At 43.1% G+C, this 20,901-nt stretch overlaps 2 protein-coding genes across 10 annotated transcripts in view; one reads left to right on the top strand and one right to left on the bottom strand.

The window, feature by feature from the left end:
• The window catches only part of GPBP1L1 (GC-rich promoter binding protein 1 like 1), a 68,788-nt gene extending 58,594 nt beyond the window's left edge, over window positions 1–10,194 (bottom strand). Inside the window, exon 1 of one of the 5 annotated variants that reach the window (XM_033226597.1) lies at window positions 10,079–10,194. The gene's annotated coding sequence lies outside the window, so the exon portion shown is untranslated. Of the gene's footprint in view, window positions 1–8,578; window positions 8,786–9,159; window positions 9,322–10,078 lie in introns of those variants that run through there. The other 4 variants (XM_033226596.1, XM_033226600.1, XM_033226598.1 and 1 more) reach the window with 4 other exon arrangements.
• On the top strand, window positions 9,470–16,903 carry TMEM69 (transmembrane protein 69). Of its 5 annotated transcripts, none has more exons than XM_033226605.1 (3): window positions 9,470–9,723; window positions 13,391–13,528; window positions 15,906–16,903. In XM_033226605.1, exons 2-3 carry the CDS (start codon window positions 13,487–13,489, stop codon window positions 16,602–16,604), a joined length of 741 nt encoding a protein of 246 aa, XP_033082496.1. In that variant the 5' UTR covers window positions 9,470–9,723; window positions 13,391–13,486; the 3' UTR covers window positions 16,605–16,903. The 5 variants fall into 5 exon arrangements, with proteins under 5 accessions (XP_033082496.1, XP_033082497.1, XP_033082495.1 ...); XM_033226606.1 differs by lacking the exon at window positions 9,470–9,723 and adding an exon at window positions 10,283–10,422 and having other exon boundaries at window positions 13,408–13,528; window positions 15,906–16,898; XM_033226604.1 differs by lacking the exon at window positions 9,470–9,723 and adding an exon at window positions 10,283–10,422 and having other exon boundaries at window positions 15,906–16,898.
• The last annotated feature ends 3,998 nt before the right edge of the window (window positions 16,904–20,901 follow it).

The following is a 20,901-nucleotide window of genomic DNA, read 5'->3' as shown; positions in this document are numbered from 1 at the left end:
AATATATAGATAGGACTACCTACCTTAGCATTACAATGTCTTTTGTGATACAATGCAAAATGAGGAATTGCTATGCTGTATTTTAGTCAACAATGTTTAAAGGTGAATCCATCAATCTGTCAGCTATAAACTTTAGAGAAAAATATAGGAATTAAAAAAAGAACAAGCTAAATAATACCATAAGTATGTGATCATACCAAACCATTCTAGGGTAAGTGACACAGTCTCAAAATCAGTGTCACTGAAAAATAAAGACTATACTACACTAAAAAGATATAAATTAAACATCTGCAACAAGATCCTAAATCAGATAATGGCTTGGATAGCTAGCTGTAATAAACATTTTTTTTTTTGGATCAGCTGGAGAAATTTGAATAGCACCTGGGTATTAGAAGAAATGAACATTTACTCACATGGAAAGTGGGTATCACGAACTAAAAAAAGCAAGTTGATCTCATTTAGTAAAATAAAAATAGAAACCTAAATATACGCGCTTAGACGACAATCTGGAAAAAAATGCACCAAGTTGTTAACAGTGGTAACTCCTGTGTGATAGGAATGCCAAGGCTTTATTTTTGCGTGTCTATATAGTCTAATATTCTACATTATCCTTACACTGCTTCTGTAATAATAAAAAGATTACTAAAAGAAAGAATCACATGGAGAGCTTTAATAAACCACTGATGTCCAGGCCTTACTCCAGATAAATTTTAAAAGGTTGAGAACTATCGCTTTTGAGAATTGGGGCAGATAAAAGGGAAAATTGTCTGACAAGGCTTAAAAAGAAATTTATCAGAAGAACCCTGGGAATTCAGAGAACGAAGGAGAGGCTGTCTCGACTTGGCAAACACCAAAAACCAAAGGAAGCTAAGCAGTCAAAACCCCTGCCAAGGTCATGCCACAGGAAGAGCCTGCTGAGGAAACTGCTCCAGCTAGCAATGCCACCACCAACAGCCACTGGAATGAATTCCAAACTGTCCTTGCATCTTCGCATCTCTCACTCCGGTGCAAGTCCCCAAAGTGAAGGGCATCTGACTAGCACAGTTTGGGTAACATGACCCAGCTCCAGCTGCCAGGGGTCCAGCACAGAAAGTTTATCTATATGGTATGTGTGTGTGTGCACCCAACCTTTCCAGCATCCTCTCCCACTAAGATTCACAAAAAAGCAATACTGGAAAGGGGTTAAAATGGTAAATAGACAAAAAAACAACAACAAAGGATCATTTTAAACCCCAATTAGTAGAATGTCCAACACAGGAATCCTGCTAGCCTTGCCATTAGGAATCAACTTGAATTACTGTGCCTTCTTTTGCTTCATTGTTCCAAAAACATTTCCTAAAAAGTAATTTCAGGCCAGGCACAGTGGCTCATGCCTGTAATCTCATCATATGGGGAGGCAAAGGTGGGAGGAAGTGCTTGATTCCAGGAGTTCAACACTAGCCTGGACAACATAGTGAGACTCTATCTATAAAAAAAAAAAAAAAAAAAAAAAAAATTAGCCAGGCATGATGGCACACACTTGTATTTCCCAGCAGGACTGGGGGTGGGGGCCCAGGATGGAGCTGAGGTGGGAGGATCACTTGAGCCTAGGAGGTCAAAGCTGCAGTGAGCTATGATCATGCTACTGCACTCCAATCTGAGCAACAGAACAAGACTGTCTCTGCAAAATAAATAAACTTTTATCAGTTTCAGCAGCACCAAAAGGCTCTAATTCCCTATGATTACAACAGGCTATTTGTAACATTTTCAAAACTATGTTTTTTTTTTTAATAATTGAGTGATTTAATAGTAGTGACAAACAGATTGAGACACGCTTTTTTTTTTGGAGAAAGAGTCTCGCTCTGTCACCTAGGCTGGAGTTCAATGGCACAATCTTGGCTCACTGCAACCACCACCTCCCAGGTTCAAGTGATTCTAGTGCCTCAGCCTCCAGAATAGCTGAGATTACGGACATTCACCACCACGCCCAGCTAATTTTTGTATTTTTAGTAGAGACGGGGTTTCGCCATGTTGACCAGCCTGGTCTTAAACTCCTGGCCTCATGTGATCCGCCTGCCTCGGCCTACCAAAGTGCTGGGATTACAGGTGTGTGCCACCATGACCGGCCAAGACATACTTTTTTTTTTTTTTTTTAAAAAGAATCACTTTACAAGCATCTCTAAAAATCTCTTTTCAAGATAAGCTTCACTTCCAAAGCAAATATTAATTTTTTTTTTTTTTTTTTTGAGACGGAGTCTCTGTGGCCCAGGCTGGAGTGCAGTGGCCGGATCTCAGCTCACTGCAAGCTCTGCCTCCCGGGTTTACACCATTCTCCTGCCTCAGCCTCCTGAGTAGCTGGGACTACAGGCGCCTGCCACCTCGCCCAGCTAGTTTTTTGTATTTTTTAGTAGAGACGGCGTTTCACCGTGTCAGCCAGGATGGTCTCGATCTCCTGACCTCGTGATCCGCCCGTCTCGGCCTCCCAAAGTGCTGGGATTACAGGCTTGAGCCACCGCGCCCGGCCGCAAATATTAATTTTTAAGGTAGAATAGCAAATTCAGGACCTAGATGGCTCTGTCACACACTAGCTGTGTGACCTTGAACAAGTCATTTCACCTCTTTGTGTCTCAAATACCTACCTAATTTGGAGACTCTTGAATTGTTGTTGATTAAATGAGTGAATGTATATGAAGTGTTAAGAGTAATGCCTGGATGTTGTTCCCTGAAAAAAGGAAAAAGAATAGTGCCTAGCCTATAGTGAGTATACCATAAGTGCAAACAATAAAATGCCTAATAGTTGGAGGATAGATAATAGGAAAAAAAATTCAGTTTTGAGAAATTTTCAGTTTGAATATGCTGAGACAACTGTTCATTAGTAACCAAACCAGGAAATAAAAACACTTTTCAATTTTATAACAGAATATACAAGTAGGGGGAAAAAAAGGCGGAAAGAACCCACCTGGAAAAGTTAACACTGAATTGGGCACCAAAGCAAACCAAACACTCCACTTTACATAGCATCTCAAATGAGAGTAAATAACCCATAAAGTTACCCTGTGTTGCCCAACAGAGAAATTGCAAGAAAATGATACAATGAGAATCACTGAACAAACCAGAAAATAAAAATTCCCAAATACACAGAATCACCTAACAAATTTAGTCTTCTCAGTCTTCTCTATTTCCAAATCAAATCTCGATCTAAGCCTCTATAGCCAACTACCAATTTACAAGGAATCAAGAAAATCTAGAATGTGGGAAACTGCAGGACAAATGACCTGGTCTCTTTAACAAAGTACAAGGAAAAAAACTGAGGAGAAATATGCAAATAAAGGCATTTAAAATGGCAGCCAATTGCAGTTTGTGGGACCTAGATCCTGATTCAAATAAATTACAAAAGTCAACAGAAAACTAGTATCTAATAAAGAAAACCACTACATGTGCAACTCATCTATGCAGATTTCACTGAATTTCACTGGATTGGTGTGTAAAAGGATGTTCATTAAAGACAACTTCTCTAATAATCATGAAGCTCTTACAGTCAGACATTATTTTAAGAATTCCACAAATATCATTTATTTACTACAACAACCCTAGGAGAAGGTACTATTATTATCCCCACTTAACAGATGAAGAAACAAAGAGTCTCATTTAAGTAATTCACTCAAAGTCACCAAGCTGTAAGTAGCAAAGCTGAGATTCGAACCCAAATGGTCTGGCTACAAAGCCAACCACTGATTACCATACTATGCCATTTCTCTGTGTGCTATGGTGGAAACTATGCTTTGGAATCACAGAAAGCTGCCCAAATCTCCATCTCTATGTTACCCAAATTACTTAACTTCTTAGAACCTCTGTATACTCTCTCGTAGAAGAGTTAATATCTACTTCTTTAAATAGTAAGAAATAATAAGATTACATAATTGACTTCATTACAGCATCTAAGTTTATGAAGCCCACAATAAATGGTTCCTATTGCTCTTTCTGCCATACATGGTAAGACGAATTAAAAAGTAGAAAAATTTACAAACAGCACAAAAACTGGAAAAGCTCTTTCAAATTAATTAAACAGCCCCAAAACCAACTTTTCTATATACTTATATACTTTAAGGATAGCAATGATTCAGACAAGAACTTTTTTATATGCCAAACTTTTAAACTTGAGCAGAAACAGAGTCTGCAAAAGCTCAATTTAAAGTATAGCTAAACTTAACCAAATGAGATTTTTCTGGGGGAAAAAACTTACTCCACACAAATAGACCTACTGCTCAGAAAAGGGTACTAAAACTTTGTTCATTCTGGTGATTCTCTAGCCTGACGTATGGTTAACAAAAGGCAAAGTGGCTTTGAAGGCAAAGTGGTTTTTATCTTAGAAAAGGAAGGTGAACTTAAAGAGTTTGTTAAAATCACCTCCTTTAAGAATAACTGTTTTTTATGTTATCCTCCAACTATTAAGTATTATCTGTTAAACCATACAGTTCTTTGTTTTATGGTCATCTAGGTATTCCCAGTCCCTAGTTTCTTTTACTGAGTTGTTTTAGCTGAAAAATGATTCAGCTAATAGATCAATTAAAGGCTAATTATTTGCCTTAGTAAAGAAAAACAATAGGCTCTTTTAAATGTTTGCCTAGCATGTTTGAAATCACCTATAAAAATTCAATTTACATAACATCAGAAATATATCTATTTCAGTTAAGTTACACCTGTGGACAAAAGTTCAGTTCCTCTTACTGAACTATTTTTCAAGTTTGATTATAAGCTATTTGAGGCAGATTTCAGTGGGAAATAGGAAACACTGAGTCTGATTTAGAAGTAACTTTGGCAATCGGGTCTCTAACAGCACAACCACATATTAAATTCCAGACAACAGTCAATTATGAGGTGGTATGTTATTTCTCCGTCACCTAGATTTTTCCACTCATCTACCTGAACAACCATAAATACACCAAAATTTGCCTTTCCCATTAGTTTTTTTTAGTTGGAATCCTTTAAAATTTTGTGTGCCTTTCATCTTTTAGACCAACAGTCTTACTTTCATGTTTAAAGGCAGTGACCATAACCGTTAAGTTAAACACAACGACTTAGATTGCCTAAATTTGAATATAGGCTGTTACCTACTAGCTGGATGAGTCTCTGGACTTCTTTTCCTCAACTATAAAATGGGTATAAAACAGCATCTACTTAGACCTGGCGCTGTGGCTCATGCCTGTAATCCCAACACTTTGGGAGGCCAAAGTGGGCAGACTGCTTGAGCCCCTGAGTTTGAGACCAGCCTGGGCAACATGATAAACCCTCCCCCTCCTAACAAAATACAAACAAACAAACAAAAAATTAGCCCGGCGCAGTGGCACACACCTGTCGTCCCAGTTACTAGGGAGGTTGAGGTGGGAGGATCGCTTGAGCCTGGGAGGCGGAGGCTGCAGTGAGCAGAAATCGCGCCACTGCACTCCAATTTGGGTGACACAGTGAGACCCCGTATCAAAAACAAAACAAAACAAATGAACCAGTATACTTATAAAAATAAACAACAAGCCGAGCGCAGTGGCTCATGACTGTAATCCCAGCACTTTGGGAGGCCAAAGCAGGTAGATCACCTGAGGTCAGGAGTTCAAGACTAGCCTGGTCAACATGGTGAAAACCCATCTCTACTAAAAAATACAAAAAATTAGCCGGGCGTGGTGGCGAGTCCCTGTAATCCCAGCTACTCGGGAGGCTGAGACAGATGAATTGCTTGAACCCAGGAGGCGGAGGTTGCAGTGAACCGAAATCAGGCTACTACACTCCAGCCAGGGCAACAAGAGTGAAACTCCACCTCAAAAAAAAAAAAAAGAAAAAGAAAATAAATAACAAATATAAAGCACTTTAAACAGCAGTCAGTCCCTGGCACATCAGAGTTATAACCATAAAATAAAGATATGCAATCTTCTGGCCGGGTGCGGTGGCTCAAGCCTGTAATCCCAGCACTTTGGGAGGCCGAGACAGGCGGATCACGAGGTCAGGAGATCGAGACCATCCTGGCTAACACGGTGAAACCCCGTCTCTACTAAAAAAAAAAAAAAAAAAAAAAAATAGCCAGGCGAGGTGGCAGGCGCCTGTAGTCCCAGCTACTGGGGAGGCTGAGGCAGGAGAATGGCGTAAACCCGGGGAGCGGAGCTTGCAGTGAGCCGAGATCCAGCCACTGCAGTCCAGCCTGGGCAACAGAGGGAGACTCCATCTCAAAAAAAAAAAAAAAAAAAAAAAAGATATGCAATCTTCTGAAGTATGATTCACGATTGTGTCTTACCTTTAACTCAGCATTAAAAATGAATTATAAGCAGAAATGTGCACCAGATTTCTTATCATTCTAAATTTAAATGGTTGAATGTGTCCTCCTCAGCTAAGCATCTTAACAGCCACTGATGAGCAATCTAGTAAATTGAATTCGCTCAAAATAAAGAGGCTTCCCAAGAGTTCCCCCAACACCACAAATTAAGAGCTCTGATAAGACACCAACCAGAATCTGGCCGGGCGCGGTGGCTCAAGCCTGTAATCCCAGCACTTTGGGAGGCCGAGACGGGCGGATCACGAGGTCAGGAGATCGAGACCATCCTGGCTAACACAGTGAAACCCCGTCTCTACTAAAAAAAACTACAAAAAACTAGCCGGGCGAGGTGGCGACGCCTGTAGTCCCAGCTACTCGGGAGGCTGAGGCAGGAGAATGGCGTGAACCTGGGAGGCGGAGCTTGCAGTGAGCTGAGATCCGGCCACAGCACTCCAGCCTGGGCGACAGAGCGAGACTCTGTCTCAAAAAAAAAAAAAAAAAAAAAAAAAAGACACCAACCAGAATCAATTAAATGTTTATATTAACATGTACAAACCATTGAGTACCCTAAAAAAAGAGTAAGATCTTACTCCAGTTTAGTAGTTAACAGTGACAAAACACAAAGCAACTTGCAATTTCTATTAAAAACTTTAAATATTTTTCCTGTAAAACCACCAAAATAATTTAACAACAACAACAAAAATCCTAGGGGAGTTAACAAAAATCAACTTTTGTATGTGAAGAAACGTCAAAAGTACATTGAAAACTGACTCCCTGGGAAAGATGACAGTTTATTTTACTATTAATTTCAAAGTTTTCATTCACAATTAGCATTTCACTCTTTTATCTTTTAAATAGATACAGGCTTCAGCACCTTTCCAAATACTGAAATTTACTGGTTTTGGTTTCCAATCTATGACTTTTTGTTTAAACTTCTAGATCTATCGGTTTAAAAAAAAACAAACAGGAAATAAAAGCCTCTTGTTTAAAAGAGCACGACAATCAGGCATTCCATACTTAAAGTATGTTTTCACTTGTTAAAATGTCTTAACACTATTCTAGTAAATATCTCAAACTTAATAGCACCCTAATTTCCTTTCAAATATTGAATATAAAAGACCTTAGAAAAGATCAGCAGTCTACCAAAGTACAAATATAATTCTACTGAGGAGTGACTACCAATCACTTTACTTTTGGATAAGGTTTACACAAGAACATGACTTACTATTAAACTAAAACATGAACCACTATTATTAACTTCGTATTTTTCTGGTAAGCAATAATTATCAATGTCAAAAATATTTCAACAAATATGACAAGCCAACTTCAGAGCACAAAGTTGGCAGATAAAATTGACACCACAGCACAATTTCAAAACTATAAACGACTATTAAACACGCACACCACACCGCACCACACCCATTCTTATGTAAACTTTTGGAGTACTCAACTTTGTGAGCCTCACCTTTGTTTTCACCTAGCATAAGGAGAGTTAAAGGTGAGACACCAATTGCAAAAAACTAAAAGATCAAAAGATTCAGTTAATGTCCCCACAGGGGAAACGACTAAAACCTTTAAACGTTAAATGTATTTAAGTAATCGAAGGGCAGGGCACTTCCCCAAGCTACAGCCATTTTAGATTCAGACTTTCTTTCGAATTTCACGGGTTGGGGAGAACTAACTTTAAAACAAGAGAAAAAGAAACACTTAAAACATTTCAGGATCGACCAGCTTTCCCCGCCCTTCCAAGGAAAGGAGGTTGGTAGACATTGGATAGACTCAATCTAAACGAAAACACCTCGCTACCACAGAGAACCGGAAAGCTGGGGGTTAAAACTTTTTTCCCCTCAGATATCCAACATTTGACTTATACTTTTTCGTCCTCAGGTTTTCCTTTGAAGGAAAACAAAAGCCCTTAGCTTTCATTTCAAGAAGTAAAGATAAAAACCCTTAAGCCAAGTCACTCAACCAGCACCAAGCTGGATCGCCTGGAGAGGAGCCAAAGAGCCGCAGGTGAGCGTTCTGACCCGACGACCAAAGTTAAAGTAGGAGCGCTTTCGCCGAGCCCCGGCGACGCTCGCGTGCAAACCTCCATGTACGGGGGTGGCAGGGGTGCCGCGTCCGAACCACTTGACCCGTGGGCTGCGCTCGCCCCTCTCGGGTCGGACCTACACCCAACCACCTGTGTGAGAGCTTCTTTCAACTAGTTTTAACAGCCGGTTGGTTAGGCACCGGGCGGAGCCTCGCGCCGGAACGACTCCAAGATCTCCTACTGCCCCGTTGTCCCAAACTCCCACTCACCGCGCAGCGGCGGAGCCACGGCCAGGGACTAGACGCGGCGTCTGAGGACGCGTCCCCAGCTTGTCGACCCGGCAGAGGCGTTTAGTCTACAACCATAACAAAGCTCTTCCCAAAATGGCTGCCCGGCCCACAAGGTCCAGGAGGGGCAGAGCGGGTGGAGGAGGAGGAGCGACGAGCAGCACGGCCCTCCCTCCCCCGTCCGACCCCGCCTTACACACGCCCACCTGAAGAGGCGCATGCGCACGGGACCGGGTCCGGCGGCCCCTCCGGACGCCAGTACACCACGCTGCCAACGTTCGGCCTCCAGAACGGCGGTGATGCCCTGCCCCGCTCTTGGCTCCCTTCCTCGCCGCTTGAGGCGGCGCGTGGTCGCCTCTACCTCCTACAGAATTGAATCCTCTTCCTTTCCTCGTGCCGGCTGAGGCAGGGACAAGCCTAGTTTAGTACGCCCCTTCTAACCCCCCTGCCCACTTCCAGGGCCTGGGCGCGTATGAATGAGTGGGTGGGTATGCATATGTGTATCCCTTTTTTCTTCACCCTCCCACAGCCCACCCCTGGGCCAGTGCGCGTCCCGAAACTACCTCTACAAGGACTTGCAAACCGGTTTCGGAGGAGCGTGTGTTTTCCGGCCCTTTCCCACCTTCTGCTCCTTACTTCACGTGTGCGCGTCGTTGAGACTCCAGCCCCCAGCGGGCCACACGGCCTGGTCCCGGAGACTGCGCGGCTGCGTCGGCCGCGCTACCTGCTGGGAGTAGTAGTTCCCCGGGAGCGCAGGCGTCACTGCCCCACCCCAGCGAAGGGCGGGATTCCGGGGAGAGCCTGCGCTTGTGACAGTTCCGTTTCTCCTACCTGAAGTCTCATTGGGTATCGCGCTACTGGAAGGGGCGGCGCTGCCATGACAGAGGAGGCAATAAAACTGAAGGCCTAGCTCGACTAAAAGCGCTTTAACGGACTTTGCTGTGGCTCCATCTAGCACGGAAAGCTAAACCTTGTAATGGCTGGCAACCAGGAAGCTAGACTACCTAGAATCCGGAGGACTGGAGGGACTGGCAGGCGTGGGCCCCTGAGATCTCCTATTACATGTCTTCAGCGTTATCCATAGACACGGAAGGACACTAAGATTGCCTGGTGCCATTTCCTGTGAAATAAGTCCAGATAAGAGAAGGGACTTGCCCAAGGTCACATAGCCGAGAAAGCCGAGGGCAGCAGGAGAAATGATCTGACTTTCCAAACCACCCCCAATCCTAGGAAGATTTTCATGGAAGTGAAAATCCTGCTCTTTTGCTCTTTAATCCTTAATGAAGTTTCTAGGTCCTAGCAAAGAAAATGAATATAAGAACTGGGCTTTATTCCTCCTTTAAATGATAGTAAAGGGCCGTAATGCAGAATGAGATGTGTCCCCATAGGTCTTACAAACCCTGTTTTACAAAGTAAAACGTAAGTTCCACAGATGGCAAGCAATTCCAGGTCATACTGGGCCTAAAATCCCAAGTCTCTTACCTTCCTTCACCACCATCATTCTGAGATTGTTTCAGTACTTGCACTCTACCTTCCCGAACTCTGTAGGCAGATTCTGCTGCCTGGGAGCCCTGGAATAAAAAGTCAAGGACCGTTCGACATCTGGATTCAACTAGAAATTAAGAATGGCCCCCAAACAGAAAGCCGGGCATAGGAACCAGTTAGCGCAGGTCAAGTCCTACCCGGACTCGTTTTTTTCAGTCCTCAGGAAGTAGGGGGCTCTCTGAATCCACTTGCCGGAAGTGCCTTTCCAGTAGACCTGGGCTATTGTTGCGGTTGTTCTCCGCCTCTCCGTGCAACGCTGGCAAGTCTCAAAGTCGCCACAAGTGCAGGTTGGGATGGGAGGCACCAAGGATTGGTAGTAAATTGGAGACGCGGGCACTATCGGGCAGGGTTTCCCGAAGACACTGGCGTCTAAACCCCGCCTTCCTTTCTCAGAGGTCAGTTTGAAGTTTGCGTTTTGCAGTCTTCCCACTAGGGCAATGGGAATATTGAGCTTTTTCATATATTAGGAGGATTAAGCTTTGAGTCTCAGTCCTTAATCCCGTATCACCTGCCGTCCCTGGACTTTAGGTTATCACTTTTTAATATCCACTAGTTGGAAAGCACGTGCCAGAGGAAAGGGAGTGTCCAAAGGTGGGGGGGATGGTTGAGATTTTAAACGGAGTGATCTGGAAAGTCCTTACGAAGAAAGTGATTTTGCACAAAAGTGATGGGTACGCTCTGCAGACATTTTGGTCTGGGGCTCAGGTGGGTGGGTGTGGGTGTGTGGGCCTTCTACTCGGAGGCCCAGGATAACTTACCTCCCTACTTCCTTAAGTATAGCATGAAGACATTAACTGGTATACAGGATTTCTTGACCCAGCCCTAAGATCTGTGATCAATAAATTCGTTCAATCGGTTTTTTTTTTTCTTGAGACGGAGTCTCGCACTGTCGCGTGGGCTGGAGTGCAATGGCACGATCTTGGCTCACTGCAACCTTCGCCTCCCAGGTTCAAGCAATTCTCCTGCCTCAGCCTCTCGAGTAGCTGGGATTACAGCCGTCCGCCACCCCGCCCAGCTAATTTTTTGTATTTTTAGTAGAGACGGGGTGGGGGACGGAAAAGGGGGGGGGTTTCACTGTGTTGGCCAGGCTGGTCTCGAACTCCTGACCTAGTAATCCACTCGCCTCGGCCTCCCAAACTGCCGGGCCTACAGGAGCGAGCCACTGCGCCCTGCCCAATTGATTTTTTTAAATTAAGCAGCAACTGTAGGTTTTTTTAGACATCCCATTCTCCTGGTTAAGAATGAAGTTGTCAGATCTAGATCCGTATTATCATTCACCTGTTTTTACTGGCTGCTTACATTAGAGTTTTCAATCAGTCCCTCCTGTGTAAAGTGCTTTATGTCAGGGACAGTTCTCAGCTATTTACATGTAGTAACTTATTAAGTGTTACATCAGGCTAAGTGGCACACACCTGTAATCCCAGCACTTTGGGAGGCCGAGGCAGGTGGATCGCTTGAGCTCAGGAGTTTGAGACCAGCCTGAGCAATATGGCAAAACCCCTTCTATACAAAAAATACAAAAATTGGGGCCAGACACGATGCCTCATGCCTGTAATCCCAGCACTTTGGGAGGCAAGTGGATCACGAGGTCAGGAGATGGAGACCATCCTAACACGGTGAAACTCCATCTCTACTAAAAATACAAACAAATGAACTGGGTGGGCATGGTGGTGGAGGCCTGTAGTCCAGCTCCTCAGGAGACTGAGGCAGGAGAATGGCATGAACCTGGGAGGTGAAGCTTGCAGTGAGCTGAGATGGCACCACTGCTCTCCACCCTGGGTGACAGAGCAAGACTCTGTCTCAAAAAAAAAAAAAAAAATAGCTGGGCATGGTGGTGTGGCCTGTAGTCCCAGCTCCTTAGAGGGCTGAGGTGGTAAGATCCCTTGACCCTGGAAGGTCAAGGCTGCAGAGAGTGGCGATCACACCACTGTACTCCAGATTGTGTGACAGAGCGAGACCCTGTATCCCAAAAAAAAAAGTTACATCAACCCTATGAATTAGTTAGTACCCTTATTTCTTTTTTTTTTTTTTTTTTGAGACGGAGTCTCGCTCTGTCGCCCAGGCTGGAGTGCAGTGGCCGGATCTCAGCTCACTGCAAGCTCCGCCTTCCGGTTTTATGCCATTCTCCTTCCTCAGCCTCCTGAGTAGCTGGGACTACAGGCGCCCACCACCTCGTCTGGCTAGTTTTTTTGTATGTTTTAGTAGAGACAGGGTTTCACCGGGTTAGCCAGGATGGTCTCGATCTCCTGACTTTGTGATCTGCCCGTCTCGGCCTCCCAAAGTGCTGGGATTACAGGCTTGAGCCACCACGCCCAGCCGAGTACCCTTATTTCAAAGGTGAATGAACTACACCATAACAAGGTTAAATAATTTGTTCAAAGACACACAGCTAATAAGTAGTGAAGCCAGGATTCCAACCAAGTTTGACACCAAAGTCTTTACTCCAACAGGCTATTCTCTCTCTCAGTACTAAGTTAATGAGGTTATTTTGAGCATTAAATGAATTAATGCTAGCTGGGTGCGGTGGCTCACGCCTGTAATCTCAACACTTTGGGAGGCCTCGGCAGGTGGATCACCTGAGGTCAGGAGTTTAGGACCAGCCTAGCCAACATGGCAAAACCCCATCTCTACTAAAAATACAAAAATTGGCCGGGTATGGTGGCAGGAGCCTGTAACCCCAGCTACTTAGGAGGCTGAGGCACAAGAATCGCTTGAACCCAGGAGGCGGATGATGCAGTGAGCCAAGATCGTGCCACTGTACTCCAGCCTGGACGACACAGCAAGTCTCAAAACAAACAAAAAAACCTAAATTATATTGGTTTGGTACTATCGTTATTTTGTTGTGAACTCTTAAGCCCCAAAGTAAATAAGGAGAAAAAAGAAACAGAGAAGCTATGACCTTCCAGTTTTTTTTTTTTTTTTTATTTCACAAAAATGTCATTTAAAAGACCCTTCATTTTAAAGATGAGAAAACTGGTACTCAAGCAATTTGCCCAGTGTCACACAGCTAGGAAATGGTGAAAGTATCTATAAAATCTCTATGTGCATTACTCTTTCTATTACACCAGACAGCCAAAGCTAAAAGAACAGTTCAGGTATTAAAAGGATCTGTTTCGTTACTGTGTTCCCGATAGTTTGAAAACATTAATGATTCTTTTCAAAGGAAACTGATATATTCATGAATTACTACTATTTAAAAATTAATGTATAAAATGAGGAAAATGAAGTGACATCTTGTGTTATACACAGAAATGCCCCTGATTCAGTGCTTCCACTTAGCTGCAACATCACGTTAATCAGAACTGCCTGGCATCTTCCTGAACAAGACTTTCAATAGGGGCCAGGATGCTTCGCTTCATCCAGAAGTTTTCTCAAGCATCTTCAAAGGTTGGTTTGTTCAGCAAATATTTAAGCACTATTTGTCAAATATTGCTTGGGCTAGGGCAGTAGCAGTGAAAAAGACAAAAATTCTTACCCTTGTGTATTCAGGTAATGGAGGGAAGAGTTAAGTAAAATACAAGTAAAATCTTTATTATATCAGGCTGGGTGCAGTGGCTCACGCCTGTAGTCCCAGCAATGTGGCAGGCCAAAGTGGGTGGATCACTTGAACTCAAGGAGTTCAAGACCAGTCTGGGCACATGGCAAAACCCTATCTATACAAAAATTTAGCTGGGCATGGAGTCACACGCCTATAGTCCCAGCTACCTGGGAGGCTGAGGGAGGAGGATCACTTGAGCCCAGGAGGTTGAGGCTGCAGTGAGCAGAGATCATGCCACTGCACTCCAGCCTGGGTGACACAGCAAGACGATGTTTGCAAAAAAAAAAAATCGGCCAGATGCCGTGGCTCATGGCTGAAATCCCAGCACTTTGGGAGGTTGAGGCAGGTGGGTCACTTGAGGTCAAGAGTTCAATACCTGCCTGGCCAACATGGTAAAACCCTTGTCTCTACTGAAAAATACAAAAATTAGCTCAACGTGGTGGGCGCCTGTAGTCCCAGCTGCTTGGGAGGCTGAGGCGTAAGAATCACTTGAACCCAGGAAGCCGAGGTTGCAGTGAGCCGAGATCATGCCACTGCACTCTGGCCTGGGTGACAGAGGAAGACTTCATCTCAAAAAATAAAAATTAAAAAAAACAAGGCCAGGCACAGTCACTCATGCCTGTAATCCCAACACTTTGGGAGGGCAAGGCAGGCGGATCACTTGAGGTCAGGAGTTTGAGACCAGCCTGGACAACATGGTAAAACCCTGTTTCTACTAAAAATACAAAAATTAGCTGGGCGTAGTGGTGGATGCGTGTAATCCCAAATACTCAGGAGGCTGAGGCAGAGAATGGCTTGAACTTGGGAGGCAGAGGTTACAGTGAGCAGAGATTGCACCACTGCACTCCAGCCTGGGTGATAGAGCAAGACTCAGTCTCAAAAAAATAAAAACTAATACATCAAATGGTAAGTGCTGGGGAGAACTATAAAGCAGGGAAGGGGAATAGGTAGTGTCAAGATGTAGGATTGCACTTATAAATGGCAGGAGATCAGAAATAAGTAACTGAGGGAAGAGCAGTAAATATGGAAATGGGAAATGGTTCCAAGATGGAACCATTCCTAGCATGTTTGAGTGATCACTGAAATTCTTCAATAACTTCAGTTTTTGCTGGGCGCGGTGGCTCACGCCTGTAATCCCAGCACTTTGGGAGGCTGAGGTGGGCAAATCACAAGGTCAGAGATCAAGACCATCCTGGCTAACATGGTTAAACTCCGTCTCTACTAAAAATACAGAAAATTAGCTGCCAGGCGTGGTGGCAGGCACCTGTAATCCCAGCTACTCTGAAGGTTGAGGCATGAGAATAGAGTGAACCTGGGAGGCGGAGCTTGCAGTGAGCTGAGATCAAGCCACTGCACTCCAGCCTGGGCAACAGAGAGACTCTTGTCTCAAAAAAAAAAAAAAAAAACTTCAATTTTTTCTTTAATGCAACACTTTTTAGTTGAAGTCTGGTAACTAAAACACAGAAGCAGCAGGAAAGGTTATTACTTTGCCCGTGTACAATGAAAGGCACCGGGGATTTTAAGGCAAGGAAAAAAATACGGTCCTGGCTCTCAAGTCTACTGAGACAAAGACAAGTAAACACACAATTTTAATTCACTGTGAGAAAAATTATGATGGAAGTGTGCACAGGATACTTACTATAGGAGCATTAAATCAGACTGTAGAAGGGCAAAGGAAAGCTTTAACTTGAATGTTGAGGTAAGTTTCCTAGATAGAAAAGTAGTAAGAGCTAGAATTCTAGGCAGAGCCTACACAAAAGCATGGAACTGTGAAAAGTATGTGGTGTTTATAAAGCTAAGTTGGAAGGTAGATTTATTTTCTCCATATAAAAACAGCATTCCCACAGTAATTAGTGCCGCTTCTTTTGCTATTTCTAAATAGAAGAGGCAGTTTAGAAGGCCAAATTCTGAAGGTCTAGTCTTTACCTGATCCTTTTTCAGATATTTTTCTTATGGAATAAGATTAAGTGGTAGGTTGAAATATATCACTGGTTTGTGTTCAGTGGTTTCTTTTGTACATTTTATAGTCATTTAATACTTTTACCAGCAATAACATCACTTCAGAGTTAGTTCATCCTTGCTGTATAGTTTGATGTGGTAATGGAAAGTAGATCTTTTTTGTTTGCTCCTTTCAAACAATTCCAATTGTTTCATACTGGGATTGACTAAAATCTGATGATACATATAGATTTTTAATTTTGTCTTTTGGTTCTGTTTTCTTTGTAGATGCTGAAGTACTCTTTCCCAGTGGGACTAAGAGCCAGCAGAACAGATACACTTTCTCTCAAGGTGTCTCTCCAGCAGAACTTTTCCCCATTTCCAAGGCCTTCGCTTTCCTTATCATTTCCGGTGTATATGAGCAAGACACAGTGCTATCATACATCCCCCTGCAGCTTTAAAAAGGAGAAGCAAGCACTTCCAGCCAGGTCACCAAGCACCATCAGTTACATAACTGACAGCCCAAAGCCAGCATTATATGTAACTCTGGCAGGACTAATCCCCTTCGTTGCTCCACCACTGGTCATGCTGATGACAAAAACTTATATTCCCATGTTAGCTTTTACTCAGATGGCTTATGGAGCCAGTTTCCTATCTTTCTTGGGTGGGATCAGATGGGGTTTTGCTCTACCAGAAGGTAGTCCAGCCAAACCAGACTACCTTAATTTAGCCAGCAGTATAGCTCCTCTTTTCTTTTCATGGTTTGCCTTCCTTATTTCTGAAAGACTTAGTGAAGCCATAGTCACAGTAATAATGGGTATGGGGATAGCATTACACCAAGAATTTTTTCTCTTACCACATTATCCCAACTGGTTCAAAGCCCTGAGGGTAGTAGTCACTTTATTGGCTACTTTTTCATTTATAACCACTTTTGTAGTTAAAAGTATTTTTCCAGAAAAAGGACATAAGAGACCTGGTCAAGTATAAAAAATATAAAAATACACTGTAGATAACATTAGTATGCCGGCTACACCTTCTTCTACTTCTGTTTGGCTCTTTTTTCCCACACCAATGGTAATTTATTCTTCACAGATTGTTCTTCATTTCTAGAAGTTGTTATTTCATAGTAATTACTTGAGCAAAAGCTTGAAAATCCCTGACAAGTACTTTTCATCTCATAGTATATTAGTTTTCACTCAGTCATTTTATGAATAATAGTTATCCACTTAAACATTTCAATATTTTAACTGTCTTGAAAATTAAAAGATTAAAAATCCCCTTTGTTAGAGTCCTGTGATCATTGAAAAGAATACACATATTCTCCCACTTCAAGCGGAAAACATCTTATCTGTGAGTGTCTGGAAAGAAAAGGTAGTTCCATTGAGGAGTTTTCACAGGAGTTACCACTGGGAAATGCATGTCCAAGCTTATTTCACATGGTGTAACCCAATTATATAAGCCAAAAGGATCTATGGCTCTAAAGTCAGTAGGGAGCAGTGTCATGAGGGAAAGCCACATTCAAAGGTAAGTCGGGCATGTTTTCCAGTTTTTATTAGGATATTTGGGCCGGGCGCGGTGGCTCAAGCCTGTAATCCCAGCACTTTGGGAGGCCGAGACGGGCGGATCACGAGGTCAGGAGATCGAGACCATCCTGGCTAACATGGTGAAACCCCGTCTCTACTAAAAAATACAAAAACTAGCTGGGCGAGGTGGCGGGTGCCTGTAGTCCCAGCTACTTGGGAGGCTGAGGCAGGAGAATGGCGTAAACCTGGGAGGCGGAGCTTGCAGTGAGCTGAGATCCGGCCACTGCCTGGGCGACAGAGCGAGACTCCGTCTCAAAAAAAAATAAAAAAAAAAAAAAGGATATTTGGCATGGTATAGATACAACTTATCCCTTACCACCAAACACATAATAGCTGGTCACAATTATTATTTTCAAAGGAAACTATTTAAAATAAAGCCACTAGTACATATAAGTTAGGAAAGAAAAGTCAAGCTGGAGCCATCTTGATATTCTAATGAGCAGGCCTATTTAGTTCTACATCTTTTTTTTTGAGACGGAGTTTCATTCTGTTGCCCAGGTTGGAGTGCAGTGGCACGATCTTGGCTCACCGCAACCTCCGCCTCCCGGGTTCAAGCAATTCTCCTGCCTCAGCCTCTCTAGAGTAGCTGGGATTATAGGCACGTGCCACCATGCCCAACTAATTTTTTTGTGTGTATTTTTAGTAGAGGTGGCGTGTCACCATGTTAGACGGGCTGGTCTAGTTCTACATCTTTTAAATCAGAGAGAAGCTTTTAACTTTGGTGTGTTTTTGTTTTTGTTTTGTTTAAAGACAGGGTCGGCCGGGCGCGGTGGCTCAAGCCTGTAATCCCAGCACTTTGGGAGGCCGAGATGGGCGGATCACGAGGTCAGGAGATCGAGACCATCCTGGCTAACACGGTGAAACCCCATTTCTACTAAAAATACAAAAACGAGCCAGGCGAGGTGGCGGGCGCCTGTAGTCCCAGCTACTCGGGAGGCTGAGGCAGGAGAATGGCGTAAACCCGGGAGGCGGAGCTTGCAGTGAGCTGAGATCTGGCCACTGCACTCCAGTCCGGGCGACAGAGAGAGACTCTGCCTCAAAAAAAAAAAACAAAAAAAAAAAACAAAATAAAGACAGGGTCTTGCTCAGGCCGGAGTATAGTGGTGTGGTCATGGCTTACTGCAGCTTTGACCTCCTGGGCTCAAGCAATTCTCCCACCTCAGCCTCCTGAGTAGCTGGGACTACAGTTGTGCACCACTACGCCAAGCTAATTTTTTAATTTTTTGTAGAGACAGGGTCTTCCTATGTTGCCCAGGCTTGTCTTGAACTGAGCTCAAATGATCTTCCTGCCTAGGCTCCCAAAGTGTTAGGATTACAGGCGTGAGCCATTGCACCCAGTGCAGAAGCTTCCTTAAAACAGCAAAAGCAACTCCTTAGATTTTCACTTGAAAACCTAATCTCTAATCACCCTACTTAAGGTGGAGAAAAAAAGAACAAAAAAGAAAACCTAGTTTTCTGAAATTCCTAGTCTCACCAAAAAGGAAAAACATTTAAAATGGTAGAAGAATATAGATCAGGATATAGTATAACCTGGAATTTTTTTTATTTTTCATTTTTTAAATTTTTTAGATGGGAGTTTCACTCTTGTTGCCCAGGCTGGAGTGCAATCACGCTATCTTGGCTCACCACAACCTCCGCCTCCTGGGTTGAAGCGATTCTCCTGCCTCAGCCTCCCAAATACCTGGGATTACAGGCATGCACCACCATGCCCAGCTAATTTTGTATTTTTATAGAGACAGGGTTTCTCCATGTTGGTCAGGCTGGTCTCAAACTCCCAACTTCAGGTGATCCGCCCGCCTTGGCCTCCCAAAATGCTGGGATTACAGATGTAAGCCACCATGCCCGGCCTGTATATTTTTTAGAGATGATGTTTCCACTCAGTCTCAATCTGATTCTACTCAGATTGTTTTGATAAGGAAACTCACTTCTTTGTTACTAAATTGCATGAATGCTATACAAACTTAAGACTTTTCCATAATCTGAATTAAATGAATTATTTTCCAGAACAGAGGCAAATCATATTTTTAGGCTAATTGCCTAATTTTACTTTAAAAATGCTAGTTTCCAGGTGAATTACAGTGTATGCTTCTTTAAGAAAACTGATTTTTAAGTACATTTGATTAAGTACATTGGCAGGATACTTAGAAGCATATCGGATTGTTAAACATTTTGGAGGTAGATCACTTTAATCATTTCTCAAAAAGCAGAACTAAATGTAAAACTAAATATGCAAGTCCTTAAAGTAAAAACAAAACCAACTAAAAAACTTGTGCAATCCTACTACAGTTTGGTAACCCAGAATGCCACTGATAAAGTAATACAAAGATAACAAAAAAACTAGATACTTTATTAGTACATTCTTTTAAAAACAATCTGGTTGGCCTGGCGTGGTGGCTCACGCCTATAATCCCAGCACTTTGGGAGGCCAAGGCAGGCAGATCACCTGAGGTCGGGAGTTCGAGACCAGCCTGACCAACATGGAGAAAACCTGTCTCTACAAAAAATACAAAATTAGCCGGGCGTGGTGGTGCATGCCTGCAATCCCAGCTATGCAGGAGAGTGAGGCGGGAGAATCAGAGGCAAAGGTTGCGGTGAGCCAAAATCGCGCTATTGCACTCCAGTCTGGGCAAAAAGAGCAAAACTCCATCTCAAACAAAACAAAACAAAACCAATCTTGTCATTACCTAGGAATAATAAGCATATTTACAGTTACCACAGTTACCTATTTTCAGGGATCTTCAGGACCTGTTAAACACTTACTGCTTTGACATTACATTTCTGCCAAGCTGTGCAAAGCACCCCCCTCCACAGTGTCATTTTCAGTTGCTACTAGACAATAATGAGAAACTAGTTGTAGAAGTATTTTGTAAATCTGTTTTGGATTTCTAGTTGTTTTGGATTTCTAGTTACAGATTCTCTGTAACTAGAAATAGTAAAGGCACATGAGTTAGAGCTCAGTCTATAAATTATCTGTATACTTTATTCTTTGACATCTTACAGATCTCTACACAGACATCTGTGACCCTTCAGACATTCAGGATGCCCCAGAGAAGGGAACACAGGGCTTCCTGCGTGCATTACATAAACTTTTCCTAATAAATACATACGGTTAAGTTATAAGAAAAGTATACTTGTGGACTAAACCAAGTATTTTATTTTTTTGAGACGAAGTCCTGCTCTGTGGCCCAGGCTAGAGCACACTGGCATGATCTCAGCTCACTACAACCTCCACCTCCTGGATTCAAGTGATTCTCCTGCCTCAGCCTCCTCAGCAGCTGGGATTACAGGCATACACCACCACCTGCTGCCAATTTTTTGTATTTTTAGTAGAGACAGGGTTTCACCATGTTGGCCAGACTGGTCTTACCTCAAGTGATCTGCCCACCTCAGTCTCCCAAGGTGCTACAATTACAGGCATGAGCCATGGTACCCGGACTAAACCAAATAATTTGGATATGAATGCTACCTGATTCATTAATGCAATTAAAAGTTTTCTATCTAAATAAGTTGATGATGCTTATAATAATATACAGAAGGACCTTAGTAAAGACACGGGAAATCGGCAGAGCGCAGTGGCTAAACCTATAGTCCCAGCACTTTGGGGGGCCAAGATGGGCGGATCACAAGGTTATGAGTTCAACAACAGTCTGGCCAACACGGTGAAATCCCATCTCCACTACAGATACAAAAAATTAGCCGGG

The sequence above is a fragment of the Trachypithecus francoisi genome, unplaced genomic scaffold (assembly GCF_009764315.1).
Source record: "Trachypithecus francoisi isolate TF-2019V2 unplaced genomic scaffold, Tfra_2.0 Lachesis_group12, whole genome shotgun sequence".
Classification (NCBI taxonomy): domain Eukaryota; kingdom Metazoa; phylum Chordata; class Mammalia; order Primates; family Cercopithecidae; genus Trachypithecus; species Trachypithecus francoisi.
The sequence above is the reverse complement of the archived record's forward strand: the minus strand, read 5'-3'. Positions and strand labels throughout refer to the sequence as shown.